Below are 21646 nucleotides of genomic sequence, written 5' to 3'. Positions count from 1 at the left end.
TTCAATGCTGATTTGAATGTCATTGAAAAAAACAGAAGTGTTAGATTTGTTTATTTCGCAAAAACAACCTTTCTGAATTTAAAAATAATCCTTGAAGTAATCATGTCGTTTTTCAGATGTATCTGTACATGTAATCCTACTCCCCAACCCTGAGCATGAGCATGAGTAGCGCAAAATAATCTGTTATCGTGTAAGAAAAATGTATAAAGGAAGGCTAGGATGTCACAGGATGCTATGTTTAAATTAGATCTAACCACATTTCAGTTGAATCTGTTGTCAACACAACTTGATCTGATAAACAGCAACTTTCTGTGTTCCAACAGTTGATCTGTCCATGTTTGTTTTCAAGGAGAGAGACTAGAGAAACGTTCCAACATGGAGGGGACACAGGGCCTCCTGGCCATCTTTACCATAGCAGCATGTTTTCTGGTTAACGGAGCACAAAAAACAGGTAAGCATGTTTGTCTCCTGACATCTGAATCATTCCAGAATGCAGACCACAGTCCAGAATGGCATAAATATAGAAACATTGAAGAAATACCACACAAATGCAAAATTATGACCAACTCTTTGGGGCTTTAGACTGCTGAGCAGTTATAAGAAATTGTTTTTTATAAAAGCACAATAAAAATAATATTTGATTAATAGATTGATTTATTGATTAATTGCTTTCATTGCTCATCCCATGCACAGAAAACCTTGTGGTTTAGACACTTGTACGGAATTCCATTGGCTGACTATTGTTTTCTTCCCCTCCCAGTCTGCAAGGAAGAGGCCGTGGCCGACATCGTCTTCCTGGTGGACGGTTCATGGAGCATCGGCTCAGAGAACTTCAAACAGATTCGCCAGTTCTTGTACACGCTGGTTAACAGCTTTGACGTGGCCCCCGACCAGGTGCGCATCGGTCTGGTCCAGTACAGCAACACACCGCGCACTGAGTTCCTCCTCAACACCTTCCAGGACAAACAGGACATCCTGCAGTACATTACAAACCTGCGTTATATGGGTGGTGAAACCAACACGGGCCTGGGCCTGGACTTCCTGCTGAACGAGCTCTTTGTTGACCGCGCAGGGAGCCGGGTGAATGAGAACGTGCCCCAGATCGGCGTGGTGATCACTGATGGTGAATCAATGGACAATGTGGGGCTGCATGCCCTTAAGCTGAAGAAGCAGGGCGTCACGCTGTACGCCATCGGGATCAAAGAAGCAGACGAAGATCAGCTGAAGGAGATTGCCACTACACCTCACAACCAGCACGTGTACAGCGTGTCAGACTTTGCTGCGCTGCAGGGGATCTCCCAGAGCCTCATCCAGGTGCTATGTACTACCGTAGATGAGGCAAAGAGACCAATATCCAAAGTGGTACAAGGTACTATAACAGTGTATTTATTGTTTCCATTTGAAAAATATTCTTTATAAATAAATTACATTATTATTTTCCTTAATCTCCAGAGTGCCTTAACGCCACAGTGGCTGACATTGTGTTCCTTGTGGATGGCTCCACCAGCATCAGCCCTACAAACTTCCAGGAGGTTCGGAGGTTTCTCCACAGCTTCATCGAGGGGCTGGATATTGGAGCGGACAAGGTTCGCATAGGACTAGCCCAGTTCAGTAATGAGATCCAGAAGCAATTCCATTTGGGGGAACATACGGACCAAAAGGCCCTACTGGAGCAAGTGGACAGGCTTCCACAGCTCGGGGGAGGCACAGCCACCGGCAAAGCCATTACTGTCCTTCGGGAAGAGTTTTTCACCAAGGCAAACGGTAGCCGCGCTGATCAGAGGGTGCCTCAGATTGCTGTGGTGCTCACCGACGGGGCGTCTGCGGACAACGTAACGCTGCCAGCCAAGGCGCTAAGGCAGCAAGGGGTCATTGTGTTTGCTATTGGAGTTGGGGCAGCCAACATCAACGAGCTGAAGGATATCGCTAACAGGCCCCATGAGCGTTTCCTGGTCAACATAGAAAGTTTCCAGGCCCTACAAACACTTTCTCAGGGTCTGCTGCAGACTGTCTGTGTCTCCATGGAGAACCAGAGGATGGGTAAGGGACTTTTATGAGGAAACATACTGTATGTTGTAACAAATTGTGAATGTTGAACTTGCAAAGTATGTAATCCAAGTGACTTGTCTTAGTTGTACCATGGGATGCCATTCTACGCAAAAGTATGCAACCTTGAGAGACAGACATTGGTCACGGCCGCTTGTGCCAACATTAATGTCAACATTCAAAGGACCATTTCTAAAAATGAAAATAAAATATGACATACATTCATACTGTTGTCATAACAATTATTCTTTCTTTTTTCAGCTCTAATCCCAAAGTTCTCTGATATCTTCTTCCTGGTGGACAGCAATATGATGCAGGCAGACTTCCAGCTGGTCAGAACCCTTCTGATGCGACTGGTCAACCAACTCAACCCGAGCACTAAAACGATGCGCCTGGGTCTGGCCCAGTTTGCCCAGGACACCAAGGTGGAGTTCTTACTGAACACCCACAACACCAAGGAAGAGTACTTGGCAGCTCTTAGGAAATTCAGGCTGCCGCTGCGTCCCAACAGGTCTCGTCACCTGGGCGATGCCCTGGAATACGCCCGTGCACACTTCTTCACCACAGCGTCTGGTGGCCGTAATGAACAAGGCTACCGGCAGTTTCTAGTCACGGTGACAGGGGGGGATTCGAAGGATAACGTGATGAAGGTGGCACGTACTATCAAATCTGAAGGGACAACCATTGTGTCTATCGGGTTGGGTGAATCTACACTTCCAGAGCTAAAGTTAATGGCCACCTCGCCATTCTTTTACCAGACTACATCCATCACCTCTGTGCTAAAGACTGTCTTTGAGACTGAAGAGGTGGTCACTGTGACTGACGGTAAGGGCATTTGTGGATTTTTGCTGAATTAAGTGAATATCTGATCTCTTGTGAAATAGTTGCTCATTATACATAAAGGATAGCAGATTGCTGTTGACTAACAATTTCCTCTCTATTGCAGATTGCAGTGAAGCTTCACTGGCTGACATTGTGTTTATAGTTGATGAGTCTTCGAGCAATAGAACTGCAAACTTCCAGCTGGTTCGTGGATTCATCCACAAGATAGTAGACGGCCTAGATATAGACTGCAAAAGGGTGAGGGTGGGCATTGTCCTCTATAGCAACAAGGCCTCGGCCCAGGTCTACCTCAACTCCTTCCAAGAAAAAACAAATATCCTTCAGTTCATCAAGATTCTGCCCTACCGTCGCGGTCTTACATACACTGGCGAGGCCCTGGAGTATGCCAGGGAGAAGATGTTTATCAAGGAGAGGGGCAGCCGGAAAGAACAGGGGGTGCAGCAGGTGGCGATAGTTATCACCGGAAAGTCCCAGGACAACGTAACTTCTCATGCCGCTGCACTGCGCAGAGCTGGTGTCACTGTCTATGCAGTGGGGATCAAGGATGCTGACGAGAACGAGCTGAGACAGATCGCTTCAGATCCCCCTAACAAGCACGTATTGCATGTGGACAGCTTTGCCAAGCTCAAGACCCTGGAGAAGAGCCTGAAGAAGAGTGTGTGCTACAACATCCTTAAAAAAGCAGTCAAAGACAACGCAAGGACATACACTGCCAAGCAAAGTGAGATCAAAATGACTGTAACAATGCTTCTTGTTGTTTAATTTGTAGAGGAATGTTGATACAGACATAATGTGATCTCCGAGATGACACTAGTGCTTTCGTTTCTCTTTTGATTCTAGGCTGTTTGCAGACAGATGAAGCAGACATGTTCTTCCTGATCGACCACTCAGGGAGTATTGAATATCCAGACTTTGCTGACATGAAGACATTTATTAACAAATTCATAAACACATTCCACATCGGACCGCATCATGTCCGCGTGGGTGTGGTAAAGTTCTCTGATACACCAGCTCTTGAGTTTGATTTGACAACCTACCCTGACAAACCTTCAGTGGAGAAAGCAGTGGATAGTATCATCCAACTTGGAGGCGGGACAAAGACCGGATTAGCGCTGAACTCTATGGGTCCGCACTTTGATCGGGCTAAGGCCACCCGAAGTAACAAAGTTCGCGAGTACCTCATTGTCATCACAGACGGAGAGTCTGAAGACAACGTGAAGGATCAAGCAGCAAAGCTGAGGGCGCAGGGCATCACCATATATGCCATTGGGGTGAATCTAGCTAACGATACACAGCTGCTGGAGATTGCTGGCAGCCAAGAGAAGAAGTTCTTTGTCAACAACTTTGACGCTCTGAAACCAATAAAAAATGACATCATCACAGATATCTGCTCCCCTGATAGTAAGGGCATCTCTATTGTTTTTAAGTGTTACATCTTATTTATTTTCAGTAAAAATATGAAACACCTTGTCTCTTGCCAGGGATTGATTATGAGCACACATTGAGTTATAACAACAGCTAAATTAATATTTGTTCTCTATTCATAGTTTGCAACGACATGAAGGGGGACGTCCTCTTCTTGATTGACAGCTCAGGTAGCATTAACAACCCAGACTTCCAGAAGATGAAGGTCTTCATGCAATCCATCATCAACAAATCTGACATAGGCCTGGATAAAGTGCACGTGGGCATCATACAGTTCAGCACCAGCCAACAGGTGATCTTCCCTCTCAACAAGCATAACGATAAGGAAGGCATGTTGCAGGATTTACAAACGATGCAACAGATAGGCGGGGGCACACACACCGGCAGAGCCCTGTCCTACACCTCACAGTTCTTTGACCCACCGAAAGGAGGGCGCACTAACGTGAAGCAGTTCCTGATTGTCGTAACCGATGGTGAGGCGCAGGATGAGGTCATGTCTCCTGCCAAGAAACTTCAAGACAAGGGTGTGATCATCTACGCTATTGGGGTGGTCAATGCCAACAATACACAGTTACTGGAGATCAGTGGCGCGCAGGAGAGGGTCTACTCCGAGAGGGACTTTGATGCACTCAAGGCTTTGGATAGCCAACTGGCATTGGCAATCTGTGATCCGGAGAGAGGTGAGTGTCACTTGTTTCATGAAACATTACTTAAAAGCAACAATGAGTTCACATTTCTTAGATTTTGACATTGACATTTTCCTCTATCTCTTCTTCTCTTCCACCAGAGTGTGTGAGGACGGAGATCGCAGACATCATTTTCTTGGTGGACGGCTCCACCAGCATCAGCTCAGATAATTTTGACATAATGAAAAACTTCATGATGTCCGTGGTCAATGAAACCTCTGTTGGGGAGAAGCAGACACGCTATGGTCTGATTGTCTTTTCAGACAACCCCGAGTCTAAATTCACACTCAACGAATACAAATCTAAGCGAGACGTCAATAGTGCCATCACAAAGCTTAGAGAGCCCAGTGGAGACACCTACACTGGAAAGGCACTCAAGTATTCCTTGGGTTATTTTGGTGCACAGTACGGCGGGCGAAAGGCCCTAAATGTTCCCCAGTGGTTGATGGTGATCACAGATGGTGAGGCTACTGACCCCTATAGCCTAGCTGGGCCAGCCAAGGAGCTACGGGACAATGGGATCATAGTCTATAGCATCGGAGTGGTTGGAGCAAATAAGCAAGAGCTTGAGCTCATGGCAGGGGACACAAATAAGGTTTTCTTTGTGGATGACTTCCATAAACTAGACACACTGCACAAAAATATTTCCTTTGAATTCTGCCAAACCAGCAAACCAGGTAAGACAGAATCCAACTGTAAAAACATCTAAGCTGAAAGTACAAAGCCTTGTAGCATAATCATTTTGAAATTAGATGGTTCAACATGATCTGACGTCTTCTCTTCTCCTCTTAGTCTGTGAAAAAACGCAGGGGGATCTGGTCCTGTTGATTGACAGCTCAGGGAGCATCAGCACCACCGACTTCACTATCATGAAGAAGTTTGCCACAGACCTTGTTTCCAGCTTCAACATTGCAGAGCAGTCCTTCCGGGTGGGAGTTGCCCAGTTCAGCAGTGATCCTAAAAAGGAGTTCTTCTTGAATGAGTATTACACAGAAGCAGAGGTGAACAACCAGATAAACAATATGATGCAGATTAGGTACACAACGTACATCGGAAAGGCCTTGAACTACGTCCGTACAGAGTACTTCCAACCAGCTAGAGGGAGCCGTATCAATGCCAAGGTCTCTCAGAACCTGGTTGTGATCACTGACGGACGTTCAGATGATGATGTTGTTGATGCAGCAGAGAAGCTCAAGGCCATGAACATTGAGGTGTTTGCCATCGGTATCGGGAAAGACCACAAACCTGTTGAGCTTGGGCAAATCACTCTCAACCCGGAAAGGGTCTTCTCTGTGCAGGACTTTGCCAGCCTGGACAAGATCAAGAAGAAGGTGGTGGATACTATATGCTCCTCCAAGGTACCAGATACTCAGGCGGGTGAGTAAACCGTATGCACGTTTTATTTCCTCTGTCTCTCCTGACTCAATGTAAAACCCTCGTCAAAGAATGCTTGTTAGTGTTTGAAAAACAGGCTATTTTACATTGTCTCTCATATTATCCTTGAGTAAACCTAACACATAAAGCTTTTGAACTTGTTAAAGGGGTTCATTTGGATGATAAGTAATAAGGAGTGTGTCTGTGTCCAATAGGCTGCACCATAGACATCGCCATGGGGTTCGATATTACACGCAGGGCCACCGCCCAGGGGCTCTTCGATGGCCAAGCCCAGCTACAGGCCTTCCTGCCACAAATCATCCGCTATGTGTCCAACCTGAAGGGCCTGTGCTGCGTGGCGGGAGATGGTTCCATTGAGACTAACATTGGCTTCCGCGTGGTGGAGCAGGACGGAAAGGTTCTCTACGACTACAACTTTGAGAAGTACGACGAGAAAATTGTGGAGAAGGTTATGGCCCTGCAGACCTCCCAGACAACATACTTCAACTCCTTCCTCCTGCGCTCCTTCAGTGATAAATTCCAGAAATCTAACGCTGGCGTGAAGGTGGGCCCAAACATTATGTCTCCTGTGTGGTTGATCCCAGACTCCAAAAATGTTAATTTCATAACATATTTTGTTGGTTATATCACATTGTAATAACAATGTCACAACTACTTTGTCCTTTAGGTGCTGGTGATCTTCTCAGACGGACTCGATGATGACGTGGTGAAACTGGAGCAAGAGTCGGAACTTCTCCGCACTAAAGGTTAAAGAACCAGGGGAAACCCACCGAAACGGACAAATTTAAGAACATTCATGAGACAAAAATGAACATTAAAATCGGTTATACTTTTATCTCTGTCTTCCATGTCACATTTCCGGAAAAGGTATCAACGCCCTGCTTACAGTCGCCCTAGAAGGGGTCCAAAATGCCAACCTTCTTCAGATGGTGGAGTTTGGGCGAGGATTTGGCTACAAGCAGCCGCTCAACATTGGCATGCACAATTTGGGAAACACCCTGTTGACACAAATAGTAAGTGGTTCATCATTTTGTGACAACAGAATCAGAACAACCATTTTAGTTGTATCTCCCTGTGTTGTAGTAATACTGTATGTCACTTAGACTGGCTAAGACTCTTTGGGCTGACATGTAAGTCCTTTATGTCTCTATCTACAGTAATTCCATTTCCAGTCATATTCCCAGCTGTAGGGATAGAGAAGTAGTTCTGATATGTCTGAGTATTTTGGGTCATACAGTACAATGACAAATGTTTCTGTTTAAAAAAGCGGATTACGTGACATTGTTGAAGAATGTCAGGATGTCAGAAATGACAGAAAGGAATTGTGTTCCTGTTTCGGCATGTCAGGTTGGAAGCATCAAAACTAGAACTCTGGGGTCATGGGAAATGGGATATAGTACACCATGAAATAGAGTCGCCACTTGCTAGAAATATACTTAGCAACAGGAGCCACTGGAGACAAGAAAAACAGAGCAGTGACGTGATTGGTTGTTTTTAGATTGGCTTTTGAGATGAGTGCCTCCAAAGGTGTCTCCAATTATGAGGGTATGTCAACATATGACATATTGGATTTAATAACACATGGTCTCATTCTCTCTCTTTCTATCCCACTCTCTCCTTCTCCCCCTCTTTCTTCCCCCTCTCCCTTTCTCTCTCCAGGACACAGTGGCTGAGAGGGAGTGCTGCAATGTGATGTGTAAGTGCACCGGACATGAGGGTATCCGTGGCAACAGAGGACGCCCAGGGACAAAGGTGAGGCCCTCTGAGCCTTCTTTATAAAATTATACAGGGTTTAAGATGTGACGTGACACAGTAATTTAACACTGTTAAAATACTGTAAAGAAGATGTGGGTCTATGTACTTCATCAGTCCTCCCTTTGCCAGTTTCAGTTTCCTCATTTGTTTTTCGTTTCTCTCATTACAGAATCAGCCAGGACTGAAAGGACACCCTGGCTTCCCTGGCGAGGAGGGGGGAATTGTAAGTGTGTGTTTTCAGGGAGGGAAGAATAATTCTCAGTGTGGTATTCAGACATCTGACAAATCAAAACATATGAATCGTGGATGGTGGGCAAGGTCTACAAGTCAGTTTAATAACCTGTGACCTTTGACCTTAAAACCAATTACCCTTGTCCTCGCTCTCTGATTTGCCACAGGGCGAGAGAGGTCCACCAGGTCCCACTGGCCCACAGGGACTACAGGGCTGTTCCGGGAGGAGAGGCCTCAAGGTGAGCAGATGGACTACTGACTAACCAAAAATCTATGTTTATAGACCGTCTGGTCTGGAATGTTTCCCATTAGATGTCTTCCCGACATCTGCTTTTAGATCACCTTTTACCATGACCCTGGGGCAGTTACCTGTCCAAAAGAATCCCATCTAATCTGATCTCTGAACCATGACCCTGGGGCAGTTGCCTGTCCAAAATAATCCCATCTAATCTGACCTCTGAACCATGACCCTGGGGCAGTTACCTGTCCAAAATAATCCCATCTAATCTGACCTCTGAATCATGACCCTGTGGCAGTTACCTGTCCAAAATAATCCCATCTAATCTGACCTCTGAATCATGATGCGCTGGAGTTACCAGTCTAAAATAATCCCATCTGATCTCTGAACCATGATGCGCTGGAGTTACCGGTCTAAAATAATCCCATCTGATCTCTGAACCATGATGCGCTGGAGTTACCAGTCTAAAATAATCCCATCTAATCTGATCTCTGTTTTTTTACAGGGCTCAAGAGCCTACAGAGGGGACAGGGTAAGTGAATGAAGCTGTTGATACCACGTTCACACAGCTAAATGTAGTGTACAGTAGAAACCTTTCTATGTGCAGTATACTAGGTATTTTGTCTTAACCGATGGAAAACCAGATTTACCATGGTGCTTTCTTTTTTTCATTGTGTGGATGTAAACGTCTGCTGTTGTTGAGTGTGTTGTGAATCAGTGTGCACATTACCATGGCAGGGTAATGATGGAGACCATGGCCTTGATGGGGTTGACGGTGAACAGGGTCTGATTGGAACAGCTGGAGCTGCAGGAGAGAGAGGAAACCCAGGAAGACCAGTAAACACAATTTCTCATATTCTACATATATTTCGCCAATATACTACTCCTAGGTCACTGATATACTACTTCTATGTCATTAATATACTACTGCTATGTCATTAATACGCTACTCCTATGTCACCAATATCCTACTCCTGTCACCAATATCCTACTCCTGTCACCAATATCCTACTCCTGTCACCAATATACTACTTCCTTGTCACCAGTATAGTACTCCTATGTCACCAATATACTACTTCCTTGTCACCAGTATAGTACTCCTATGTCACCAATATACTACTTCCATGTCACCAGTATAGTACTCCTATGTCATTAATATCGTTCTCCTATGTCACCAATATACTACTCCTATGTCACCAATATACTACTCCTATGTCACCAATATGCTACTTCCATGTCACCAGTATACTACACCTATGTCATTAATGTCGTTCTCCTATGTCACCAATATACTACTCCTATGTCACCAATATGCTACTTCCATGTCACCAATGTACTACTCCTATGTCATTAATATCGTTCTCCTATGTCACCAATATACTACTCCTATGTCACCAATATGCTACTCCCATGTCACCAATATGCTACTTCCATGTCACCAATATGCTACTTCCATGTCACCAATATGCTACCTCCATGTCACCAGTATGCTACTTCCATGTCACCAGTATACTACTCCTATGTCACCAGTTTACTTCTCCTATATCACTAATATTGTTCTCATATGTCACCAGTATAGTACTCCTATGTCACCAGTATAGTACTCCTATGTCACCAGTTTACTTCTCCTATATCACTAATATTGTTCTCATATGTCACCAATATACTACTCCTACATCACCAGTATACTACTCCTATGTCACTAATGTCATTCTCTTGTCATCAATATACTTCTATGTCCCCAATATCCTACTCTTACTCGATTATCTTCTCTAATGTCTAACCTATTGATGGTGGGTTCTCTTGCAGGGCAACAGCGGCCTCATAGGAGAGCCAGGAGTGAAGGGGCAGCGTGGACTTAGAGGTGACCCTGTAAGTCACATAAACTATGGACGCCATTTAACAGTGCAAATGATTTACGATGGTTCAAGGACCAGTATCTGCTGGTTTTAGGTTTTCCTTTCAATCAAGATCTAGATAACCAGAGGAGGGCAGTTCCTCACTAATTAGTGACCTTAATTCATCAATCAGGTACATGGGAGGAACAAAAACCCACAGAGACTCGGAACGAGTTTGGAATGTGTTTGACAGTTGTGGTTTAGACTGTAACAAATGCTGTGTTTCTATATCTTATTTTCTAACTGCTACTAAAAGTTAGTTTCTGGTCTTTTAGGGAGACTCTGGAGTGGACAGCATTGTCGCGGGTCCCAAAGGAGGAAGGGGAAACCCAGGACTACCGGTATGTAGCTTGTAGTTGGCCACTGTCAATGTACTGATCTAAGAATCAGAATCGCTTATTCACCAAGTTCATTTGCAAGCACCAGATCATTTTGACTGGCTCTTTCTAGTGAGTAAAGCAGGATTCCCTTACCGTCCTGGAGGGTGACAACACTGCTGTTATTCTCATCCTCTCTCTCCCTCAAAAACACCTTTTATCTCTTGTCTCCCTTTCCACACCGACAGGGAGACCCAGGAGAAGAGGGCAGTCGAGCAGAAAGTGGAATCGTTGGAAACCCAGTGAGCGAAGTTTCATTTCTGCTAAGCTGTCCTTGTCCTGTTATACTGATGTTGTCTCACCTTTTTGGTCAATTGTCAAGTGATGATTATGTCCTGTGTCCTGCTTTGTAGGGTCCTCAAGGAAGAAGAGGTCTCCCTGGTCCAAATGTACAGTAGGCAGCATTATCAACAAAGCTACTTCATGAATAACAGTCCCTAGGATTACTATCTATATTTACTGTATGTACCCATTACTGTGTTCTTTGTGTGTGTATGTGTGTTTTGTGTGTATGTTTGCCTGCGTGTGTGTGTCTAGGGAACACCAGGGGATCCAGGAGTTGTAGGCCTACAAGGAATTCCTGGCCCTTCTGGACCACAGGTAAGTAATATATACCCATTCCCCTCATCCACAACTCCACAGTAATGCTACTACTGATGCACTTCTGTTGCATTTGGAACAGTCCCCCCAATACCTACTGTTGCTGAACATGTTTCTCTCCTGTGTGCACAGGGTATAAGAGGAGACTTGGGCCAGCCTGGACCCAGGGGCCTGCAGGGTTTACCTGGACCTCAGGTCACTTTTCTTACCTTTCTACTTCCATCCCATCTCACCACATTGAGGATGCCTGATACATAAATCCTACTGTTATGTGATGTTGACATGTAATGATGGCGTATGAATGGCTTTTCCCTCAGGGCACACCTGGAACTATGGGTGGCAAAGGTTCAACAGGAAGACGAGGGATGAATGGACAGAAGGTGCATTGCCTTTGTTAGCAATTTATGTTATTCTTCAATAACACAAACTACAAAGCAAATCAGGGGGAGAAAAATAGGTTTATTTGAGAAGGATAAATCAAGATGTTATGCTGGGAGGTAGATGTTCAGATGTTCAGTCTCCCCTGTCCTCAGCTTTTCCCCACTGAACAAAGGAACAAGATGCCATTTAATAACCCCCATCCTAGTTTAGGGTTGACCAATCAGAAGTCCTTGCAGTACAACTTGGCCAATGGCCAAATAAATAGTATCCTGCCCCAGACTCCATGTACAGAACGTAGCACACGTCACTCTGAGTTCAGGAATGACATTCGACAGATCCTAAACAGATGTTGAACTGAAACCCAACTCCTATTTATAATTCCCTATTGACCATTAGGACTTGTAGTACGCTCGTCCTCTCAAACCCTCAAACTCTGTATCTTCTAAATATTCCATTACCTTTGACCTACAGTTATGTAATACATTACAATACAAAACATTGGCCATCTTGGTAGGACAATTTGTTACCAGGCCTGCAGAGCAACTGAAACATATTACATATAGACACATAGAAAGTATACATAAAAAATGCCTGTAAAATAATGTTTTATAGCCCTTCTTCCAACCCAATACTGTGTGGTTTCCTCACAGGGCCAACCTGGGGACCTCGGAGTCAACGGAGCCCTTGGAACACTTGGGCCAAGAGGGATGCCGGTAAGGTGTTGCCTTGTCATTACACACTTTACCTGCATGCACACACACATGCTGTACACACACTGCAAGACTGTATGTGTTTGTAAGGTCATGTAAGAATGGGACGTGATGGTGTGTTTTCTTTAATACAGGGTCTTGATGGCAGTGACGGCCATGGGCCTCCCGGACCCCAGGGAATGAAGGTAAGGTACACTTACTCAGTACTCAGATCAACAGCTGCTGTCCATAGACATCCTAGTAGTTGATGAGGTTTTCTACTTTGGAAAATATTGTTCATGTACTTAGTAGATTATAAAATAAAATGTCTCTTTTCATCTAAATGATGGTTGACTGACCGAAAGCTCAGCTAAATGAAATAAATGTGCATCTGACTGGAAGTGTTCAGAGACTTTTTCCTTCTTCTCTAGTGTCGTTTTATTCCTCCAGCACCTTCACTAATCAGATCTGGTTGTGTGCTAGATTCTGCCTATTATCTTTTCATTCAAATGAAAGGATTTTAATATACAGTAGATTTGTATTCCAGACATGTTTGATGGACACTAATAAATGATTCCTTGTGTTTTGTGATTACTTTAAAGGGAGAGCCTGGTTTCCATGGTTACCCTGGATTACAGGTCAGTTATTGATATAAAATCTCCCCTTTCAGAATGGATAAGAGAACAAGGCTGGAATCCAATCATGGCACATTGCATTCTGAATCTCACGAAAAGTAAACAATCCCCTTTTCCTGTTTGTCATCTTCAGGGTGAAAGTGGTGATTTTGGAGTCAAAGGAGGTCCAGGCCCCAAAGGAAACCGAGGCAGAGGGGTGAGACTCACACACACTATCGTTAGAAGACCCCAGAGTGTCCTGTTGCACATGCATTGCTGTAATTGTTAAGTCAATACCGCTACATTTTTAGTGCCCAGAACGGTCACACTTTATTTGGATAATCCCAGTGTACAAAACATTGACGCTTGCTTTTTCCGTGACATAGACTGACCAGGTGAATCCAGGTGAAAGCTATGATCCCATATTGATGTCACTTGTTAAATCCACTTAAATCAGTGAAAATGAAGGGGAGGAGACAGGTTGAAGAAGGATTTTTAAGCCTTGAGACATGGATTGTGCATGTGTGCCATTCAGAGGGTGAATGGGCAAGACAAAATATGTAATTGCCTTTGGACAGGGTATGGTAGTATGTGCTAGGCGCACCGGTTTGTGTCAAGAACTGCAATGCTGCTGGGTTTTTCAAGCTCAACAGTTTTCTGGGTGTATCAAGAATGGTTCACTTCCCAAAGGACATCCAGCCTACTTGACACAACTGAGGGAAGCATTGGAGTCAGTATGGGCCAGCATCCCTGTGGAACGCTTTGGAGACCTTGTAGTGTCCATGCCCCAACGAATGGAGGCTGTTCTGAGGGAGAAAGGGGGTGCAACTAGTAGCAAGCTGTCCTTAATGTTTTGTACACTCAGTGTAGATGCTCTACAGACGGTCATACTATTTAACAAACTATCTGTTGATAAGCAACTGCTTGTTAAGGTTACAGTTAGGGATAGGGTTAGGTTTTGATTTAGGGTTAGTTTTAGAATAAGGGTTAGGGTTAGTTTTAGAATAAGGGTAAGGGTTAGTTTTAGAATAAGGGTAAGGGTTAGTTTTAGAATAAGGGTAAGGGTTAGTTTTAGAATAAGGGTAAGGGTTAGTTTTAGAATAAGGGTAAGGGTTAGTTTTAGAATAAGGGTAAGGGTTAGTTTTAGAATAAGGGTTAGGGTTAGTTTTAGAATAAGGGTTAGGGTTAGGGTTAGTTTTAGAATAAGGGTTAGGGTAAGGGTTAGTTTTAGAATAAGGGTAAGGGTTAGTTTTAGAATAAGGGTTAGGGTTAGTTTTAGAATAAGGGTAAGGGCTAGGGTTAGTTTTAGAATAAGGGTAAGGGCTAGGGTTAGTTTTAGAATAAGGGCTAGGGTTAGTTTTAGAATAAGGGTTAGGGTTAGTTTTAGAATAAGGGTAAGGGCTAGGGTTAGTGGATAGTTAGTTGATATGTTGTTGACAGTTATTGAACATCTACAAACTATCTTCGTGGGACTAAAGTGTCACCCTCCAGAACTGTATATACTCACACATAGAGTCTCTATGCTTGAGTCAAAGAGTGTCTAACACCACTGCTTATATTCTCAGGTGTTGTACTTCAAACCTTGTGATATTCGCTTGTGCCACAGGTACTAATATGTGTTGACATGTATAAAATCTTCTGTTAAAATGGCCATATGTTACGATGTGATTGAACCAGGGGAACTCGGGCAGATCGGGTGAGTCAGGAGATCCCGGATCCATTGGACCACCGGGACATACTGTTAGTATTTCATTTGCGTTTTTGGAACTTTTAAAGGAACTGTACAAATCTCATGTATTGGTTGTTTTATTATTGTTATTTGTTTCAAGTGAAAATAATAGTAGTTGTAGTTTTGGTTGTATTGGTAAGATATTCACTGTTTCCATGTGGATTTCTGACTAATTCTCTATTTCTATCTAGGGCTCTAGAGGCAGACCAGGAGAGAGAGCCATGTCTGTATGTGTATTTTGTCTGATTTTTGTTCCAATTTAACTCTAAAACATTTTATGTAGAGAATCTTGAGAGCTATTTAACATGTTATTTTATTTGTCTCCCTAGGAATGCCAGCTGACCACCTATATCCGTGATAACTGTGGTAAGCTCTTGGTATTCCTACTCTATATTTTTTGTAAGAAAAGATCTGCTGTGTCAATTGCTTTATTGCTGGTAAGGTCATGTTTTCATAAGCAAAGATGAATTCATTCCTAATTTTGTCTCTAAACTATGATATTTTTCTCCCCCAAACAGCATGCTCTCAAGGTATGTCTCCATTAACCCTTCATCGTCCAAATAAATGTATGTACTTGACTGAAGATTCTGGTGTAATCAAACCAGAACTCTTGGCAAAGTGATGTTATGAATGGGTGTCATTTAAAAATACCATTGCCCCCCTCACCCCCTCTCTCCCTCTCCCCTTCTCTCTCTCTCTGTACCTCTCTCCCTCTCTCTCCCTCTCTCTGTACCTCTCTCCCTCTCTCTGTACCTCTCTCCCTTCCTCTATCCTTCTCTCTCTCTGTCCCTCTCTCCCTTCCTCTCCCATTCTCTCTCTCTGTCCCTCTCTCACTCTATCCCCCAGGCCAGGCAGCGTGCCCAGCCTACCCCACAGAGCTGGTATTTGCTCTGGATATGTCACAGGATGTGGAGCCTGCCACATTTGAGAGGATGCGCTCCGCTCTCCTCTCCATATTGGATGACGTTGCCATCACCGAGAGCAACTGTCCGACGGGTGCACGTGTTGCCGTGGTATCCTATAGTGCCAACACCAAGTACCTGATCCGATTCCAGGACTACCAACGCAAGCCGGAGTTGTTGGAGGCCATCCAAAACATTGCACTGGAACGAACGTCCAACCAGCGCCATCTTGGGGAGGCCATGCGCTTTGTGGGGCGCCATGTCTTCAAGCGAACCCGTAAAGCATTGACGATGAGGAAGGTGGCAGTGTTCTTCACCAACGGGCCCTCTGTGGACAGCGCTGCCATCGTCACGGCCGCCATGGAGTTCAAGGCCCTGAACATCGTTCCTGCTGTCATCGCCATGAGGAACTCCCCCGATGTTCAACGGGCTTTTGAGGTAAAATTGCAAACAGATGCTTTCTGGTTATGGGATAGTGAACAGGGCAGCGGAAAGGCTGGTGAATTGAAATGCAGCCCATGTATGTTTTTGTTTTGTTGTGGCGCAGGCTGATGACACGGGCAGCTTCATCCTTGTTCGGCTGGTGGATAGGTCACAGGACCAAAATGCTGTGCTGACAAGAATCAAAAATTGCGTCATCTGCTACGGTAAGCACACAGAGACAAAATAAAATATAGTCTTATTTGGTATCAATGTATGTCTTCGTTTTTATGGTTAATTCTGCTGTAGAACCAATATTCCCCTTGGGCATAAATCATTTTCTACTACTACTACACTATTACTGAAGCTACTGTACTACTAATACTACTACACTACTAATGATGCTACTGTACTACACTACTACACTACTAATGATGCTACTGTACTACTACTACTACTATATTACTACTACTACTACTACTGATGTTACTGTACTACACTACTACTACTACTACTAATACACTATTACTGATGCTACTGTACTACTGCTACTGTACTACTACTGTACTACTACTACTGGTACTACTGCACTACTACTATACTACTACTACTGATGCTACTACACTACTACTGTACAACTATTGCTGAGGCTACTGTGCTACTGTACTACTACTGTACTACTACTACTGATGCTACTGCACTACTACTGTACTACTGCTACACTCTTTGTGTCCATCAGACCACTGTAAACCAGCCCAGGGGTGTGATTTTACTGACGCTCAGCGGCCCCTGGTGGTGGATATGGACCTGACCCTGGTTGTGGACGGTTCAAGGGAGATCCGGGCCGATCAGTACGCTGGCGTCCAGGAGCTTCTGGGCTCAGTGGTGAAGCAGGTAGCCTGGAGCCCCAAACCCAGCGTGGCTGACGGTCGGGCCAGAGTGGCCCTTCTCCAGACCAGTAGTTCTCTGCTCCCCCAGACTTCCCAGTCCGTCAAGGTAGAGTTTGACCTGCAGAAGTACCACAACCACATTGGTCTACAGACACACCTGAGGAGCATGCAGCAGCAGGGAGGAGTGTCGTCTCTGGGGCAGACCCTGGAGTACGCTCTGAGCAAGGTGTTCCTCAAGGCCACCAGGCCCAGGAAGAGTAGAGTGGTGCTGGCTGTGGTGGGGGCCGAGACAGCCCACTGGGACCAGGCCAAGCTGGCCTACATTTCCCAGAAGGCCAAGTGTCAGGGCGTTTCCCTGTTTGTGATCGCGGTGGGCGACCATTACAACAGCACCCAGGTGGAGGAGTTGGCGAGCACGCCGTCAGAGCAGCACCTGCTCCATCTGTGGCATGTGAAGGAGTGGGAGAGAGGCTACGCACAGCGCTTCTTCAGAGCTTTCCTCAGGGTCCTCAGTAGTAAGGAACACTAGCATGCTTCTTCATCTGGTTGTCTCTTGAGGGAGAGATAATTATGCCAGAACAAATCATACATTTTAACATTTGCATTTGTATTTATTTACTGCCAAGGCAGTGCTACTGTGTGTCCTAACTCTCTCACTTCTCCCTCACTATTTCAGAGGGAAGGAACAGCTACCCTCCTGCCCATCTCAAACTCAAGTGTGAGCTGATGCTGGGACAGGAACACGGACAGGGACAAGGACAGGCAGAGTGGGATGTGTGGAAAGAGGAAGAGGAGTACACTGATGAGGAGGAGTTCCTGGAGCACACTGGTGTATTTCTGACTCAGATTGCTCTTGATCAGGTTGACACTATACATGCCTTCTCCAGGGGAGATGGAGCCACTTCACCCCCCCGGCCACAGCCAAACTCTAATGGTAATCAGTAACCCATCATTTATAACAGAACTTCTATTTCCCTCTCTCCCTCACGTTCCCTCGTATCCCACTGCATGAGTAGTCTCAGTTTGCAACCTCATACTGCATGTCTTCCTCCCCGTTTACAAACCTGCTTGTTCTGCTTTTAGCCCACTGTAAGTTGGATGTGGACAGTGACACTAACTGCGGGGACTATGGCCACGCTCTGTGCATGCTTGCCTTTTGCATTCTCAAATCAGGAGGCTTTCAGTTGAGAGAATTCTAATGAGCTGAACCCCTAACATTAGTGACTGTAATATACCTTGTTTAAACAGTATGGCAATTACAGGATTGAAATGACAAAAGTTGTGATGCCATTTTTGTCAGTTGTCATGTTTCATGTTGTCGTGTTGTCATGTTGTCATGTCAGCTGCGAGATCATAATTCACAGCACTACGCCAGAGATTTTCTTCTAATGTTATGTGTTCACAGATCACACAACCCTCCTGAGGACAGAGGAAAGTACAGTTCTTAACCAGGGTAAGGACCACATCTCTCTCTAATTTTGTATGCAATAATACATGTGAAAAGACAGCAGGCTCGGGTCTGTACAATAGTGTAAAAGGCATGAGTCTCAACCTTTGGCTTTGTCCTCTCCCCTCTCTCTTTCCTCTCCCCTCTCTCTTTCCCCTCTCCTCTCTCTTTCCCCTCTCCTCTCTCTTTCCCCTCTCCTCTCTCTTTCCCCTCTCCTCTCTCTTTCCCCTCTCCTCTCTCTTTCCCCTCTCCTCTCTCTTTCCACTGTCATCTCTCTTTCCCCTCTCCTCTCTCTTTCCTCTCTCCTCTCTCTTTCCCCTCTCCTCTCTCTTTCCCCTCTCCTCTCTCTTTCCCCTCTCCTCTCTCTTTCCCCTCTCCTCTCTCTTTCCCCTCTCCTCTCTGTTTCCTCTCTCCTCTCTCTTTCCCCTCTCCTCTCTCTTTCCACTGTCCTCTCTCTTTCCCCTGTCCTCTCTCTTTCCCCTCTCCTCTCTTTCCCCTCTCCTCTCTCTTTCCTCTCTCCTCTCTCTTTCCCCTCTCCTCTCTCTTTCCCCTCTCCTCTCTCTTTCCCCTCTCCTCTCTCTTTCCCCTCTCCTCTCTCTTTCCCCTCTCCTCTCTGTTTCCTCTCTCCTCTCTCTCTTTCCTCTCCTCTCTCTTTCCCCTCTCCTCTCTCTGTCCCCTCTCCTCTCTCTTTCCCCTCTCCTCTCTGTCCCCTCTCCCTCTCTTTCCCCTCTCCTCTCTCTTTCCCCTCTCCTCTCTCTCTTTCTCTTTCCTCTCCACCTTTCTTTTGTTATCTCCTGAATCCTATCCCCTTTTTTCTATCTCCCATTTCTCCCCTTTGCCCCGTTTCCTCTCCCTCTTCCCCAGATGCATGTTTCTTCAAACAGGACAAGGGAGGTTGTGAGAACTACACTCTGAAGTGGTACTTTGACACGACACAGAGCGAGTGCTCCCGTTTCTGGTATGGCGGCTGTGGCGGCAACGCTAACCGTTTCGAGACGCAGGAGGCTTGTGAAGGCCTCTGTCTGAGGAGGAACTCCACACATGTAAAACCCTGATTAGAGTGAATTGAAGAAGATCACGCCAGAAACCAGCCAAACAAATGTCTCATTCAAGGTGTGAACATCAAAAACAACACTGTCTGTGTAAATAACTCTGGCCCTTATCTTTAGCATTTAGTTGTTCTTCTTTTGGGTAAAAATGGAAATTACTGAAACAGAAGTATGCATATTTCTCTATTTTATTCAAGTCTGTTCAAGCAGACCTAAGTAACGGATCTGACTCTCATGCAGTCGTGCAACAAACATGCATAAGGGCACTGATGCTTTTGTGAGAATGACTCTAAAGCAATGAAATAACCTGTTGTCTCTTGTGGCTATTTCCCATCATCACAGATCAACAGCTACCAAACCAAGTCAAGCACCAGGCAATGCACTGTTCACTTGGATGTTAACCGTACATGTAAATTCAGGCTGTATGTCATCCGCTCAGTGTTTGTAAATAGGATGTGTTGCACTGTGTGTCTGTTTCCTCTAACTTGACCATTTTGTTTACATACCCTACATCTCATATGTATATACTGTACTCAATACCATCTACTCCATCTTGCCTATGCCGTTCTGTACCATCACTCATTCATATATCTTTATCTACATATTCTTTATCTCTTTACACTTGTGTGTGTGTATAAGGTAGTAGTTTTGGAATTGTTAGGTTAGATTACTCGTTGGTTATTTCTGCATTGTCAGAACTAGAAGCAAAAGCATTTCGCTACACTCTCATTAACATCTGCTAACCATGTGTATGTGACAAATACATTTGATTTGATGCTAAGTGTTGAAAATAAAACTCCACAAATTCCTTAGCGGTCAGTGTATTTTTGATGTTTTATGACCTTATTCTACTGATATTGATTCTGAATGGATACTGGGCCGGATTAAGAAATCATAACAATAGCCCAGGCCAATGAAGAGACACAGATATGTCCAATAGTAGAAGGAAATACATGCGTATGTATACATACAGTAAGTTACTAAATACAATTTTCAGTGGAACACTGACTCACCTAATGATGATGAAGCCATGGGCTACTCACGGTGATGGCCGATGCACGCGTCGTCGTGGCGATAGCCTATCTCAAGATGAGCTACTTTTTAAAACCGTGCTGCTGTTCACAAAAAAAAATGGGAGTTTATTATTTATTTATATTGATTTTACAGGCTGATTAGTCTTCTTTCAGGTGTATGCATTTGCTTACACCTGTAAAAAAAAATACTAAATATATACAGTGGGGCAAAAAAGTATTTAGTCAGCCACCAATTGTGCAAGTTCTCCCACTTAAAAAGATGAGAGTAATTTTCATCATAGGTACACTTCAACTATGACAGACAAAATGAGAAAAAAAATCCAGAAAATCACATTGTAGGACTTTTTAATGATTTTCTTTGTAAATTATGGTGGAAAATAAGTATTTTCATACACACAACATGCACCACACATGACCCACATGCTCACACCAACACCCACGCACCCAGGCAGAGCCAGCACTGGTGCATGTCCACGGTGAAAGAGGTGATGAGGCCCAGGCGGAGGTCGTGGCGGAGGGTCCAGGCGTTGGAGCGCAGGTCCCAGCCCACCAGTGAGCCGTTCATCGTGGCGTAGGCCAGCACAGACTGGGCTCCAGAATTAAAATGGTGGACGTCCAACACGCAGCCGTCATCCTTCTGGTCCAGGAACCTGAGAGGACAGTCGATATAACAGTAAAATGTGGAGTAAGTCATTATTACATTGTGGCATCAAAATGATACTGCAGTATCTACTGCATGATAATGATAACTACATGACAGAAAAAAAACAGTTATGAGCTTAACATAATAGTATGCCAGTGGAAGGGAGGACAGTTGGCAGGTGACCCACAGTTGGTTTGTGACTACTATGAATTTCCATTGTAGCCAATTCAATTGCAGTCATTCCGTTAGGGCCCGATTCCGACCTGAAGTGTGCTTAAAAGGAATGCAATTCCTTATTTAATGCACTTTTTTCTATGAAAAAAATGACGTGAATGAAGGGCTACAGTAGCCTGA

General features: G+C 44.7%; 1 protein-coding gene across 1 annotated transcript; it reads left to right on the top strand.

Annotated features, from left to right (window-relative positions):
• The first annotated feature begins 329 nt into the window (after positions 1 to 329).
• Positions 330 to 20385, top strand: LOC139420348 (collagen alpha-6(VI) chain-like). The gene is made up of 38 exons (XM_071170350.1): positions 330 to 451; positions 761 to 1369; positions 1453 to 2040; positions 2308 to 2871; positions 2993 to 3610; positions 3730 to 4290; positions 4437 to 4994; positions 5102 to 5677; positions 5793 to 6377; positions 6590 to 6939; positions 7063 to 7141; positions 7263 to 7408; positions 8055 to 8147; positions 8320 to 8373; positions 8549 to 8620; positions 9125 to 9151; positions 9358 to 9456; positions 10429 to 10491; positions 10793 to 10858; positions 11083 to 11136; positions 11248 to 11283; positions 11432 to 11494; positions 11627 to 11689; positions 11812 to 11874; positions 12526 to 12588; positions 12720 to 12770; positions 13167 to 13202; positions 13333 to 13395; positions 14856 to 14918; positions 15099 to 15134; positions 15237 to 15273; positions 15426 to 15437; positions 15754 to 16247; positions 16357 to 16456; positions 16969 to 17634; positions 17796 to 18053; positions 18525 to 18572; positions 19431 to 20385. The coding sequence occupies exons 1-38, from the start codon at positions 376 to 378 to the stop codon at positions 19619 to 19621; spliced, it is 8181 nt and encodes a 2726-aa protein (XP_071026451.1). The 5' UTR covers positions 330 to 375; the 3' UTR covers positions 19622 to 20385.
• The last annotated feature ends 1261 nt before the right edge of the window (positions 20386 to 21646 follow it).

This window comes from Oncorhynchus clarkii, chromosome 2, assembly GCF_045791955.1.
Source record: "Oncorhynchus clarkii lewisi isolate Uvic-CL-2024 chromosome 2, UVic_Ocla_1.0, whole genome shotgun sequence".
Classification (NCBI taxonomy): domain Eukaryota; kingdom Metazoa; phylum Chordata; class Actinopteri; order Salmoniformes; family Salmonidae; genus Oncorhynchus; species Oncorhynchus clarkii.
This window is presented reverse-complemented; position numbering and strand designations above follow the sequence as displayed.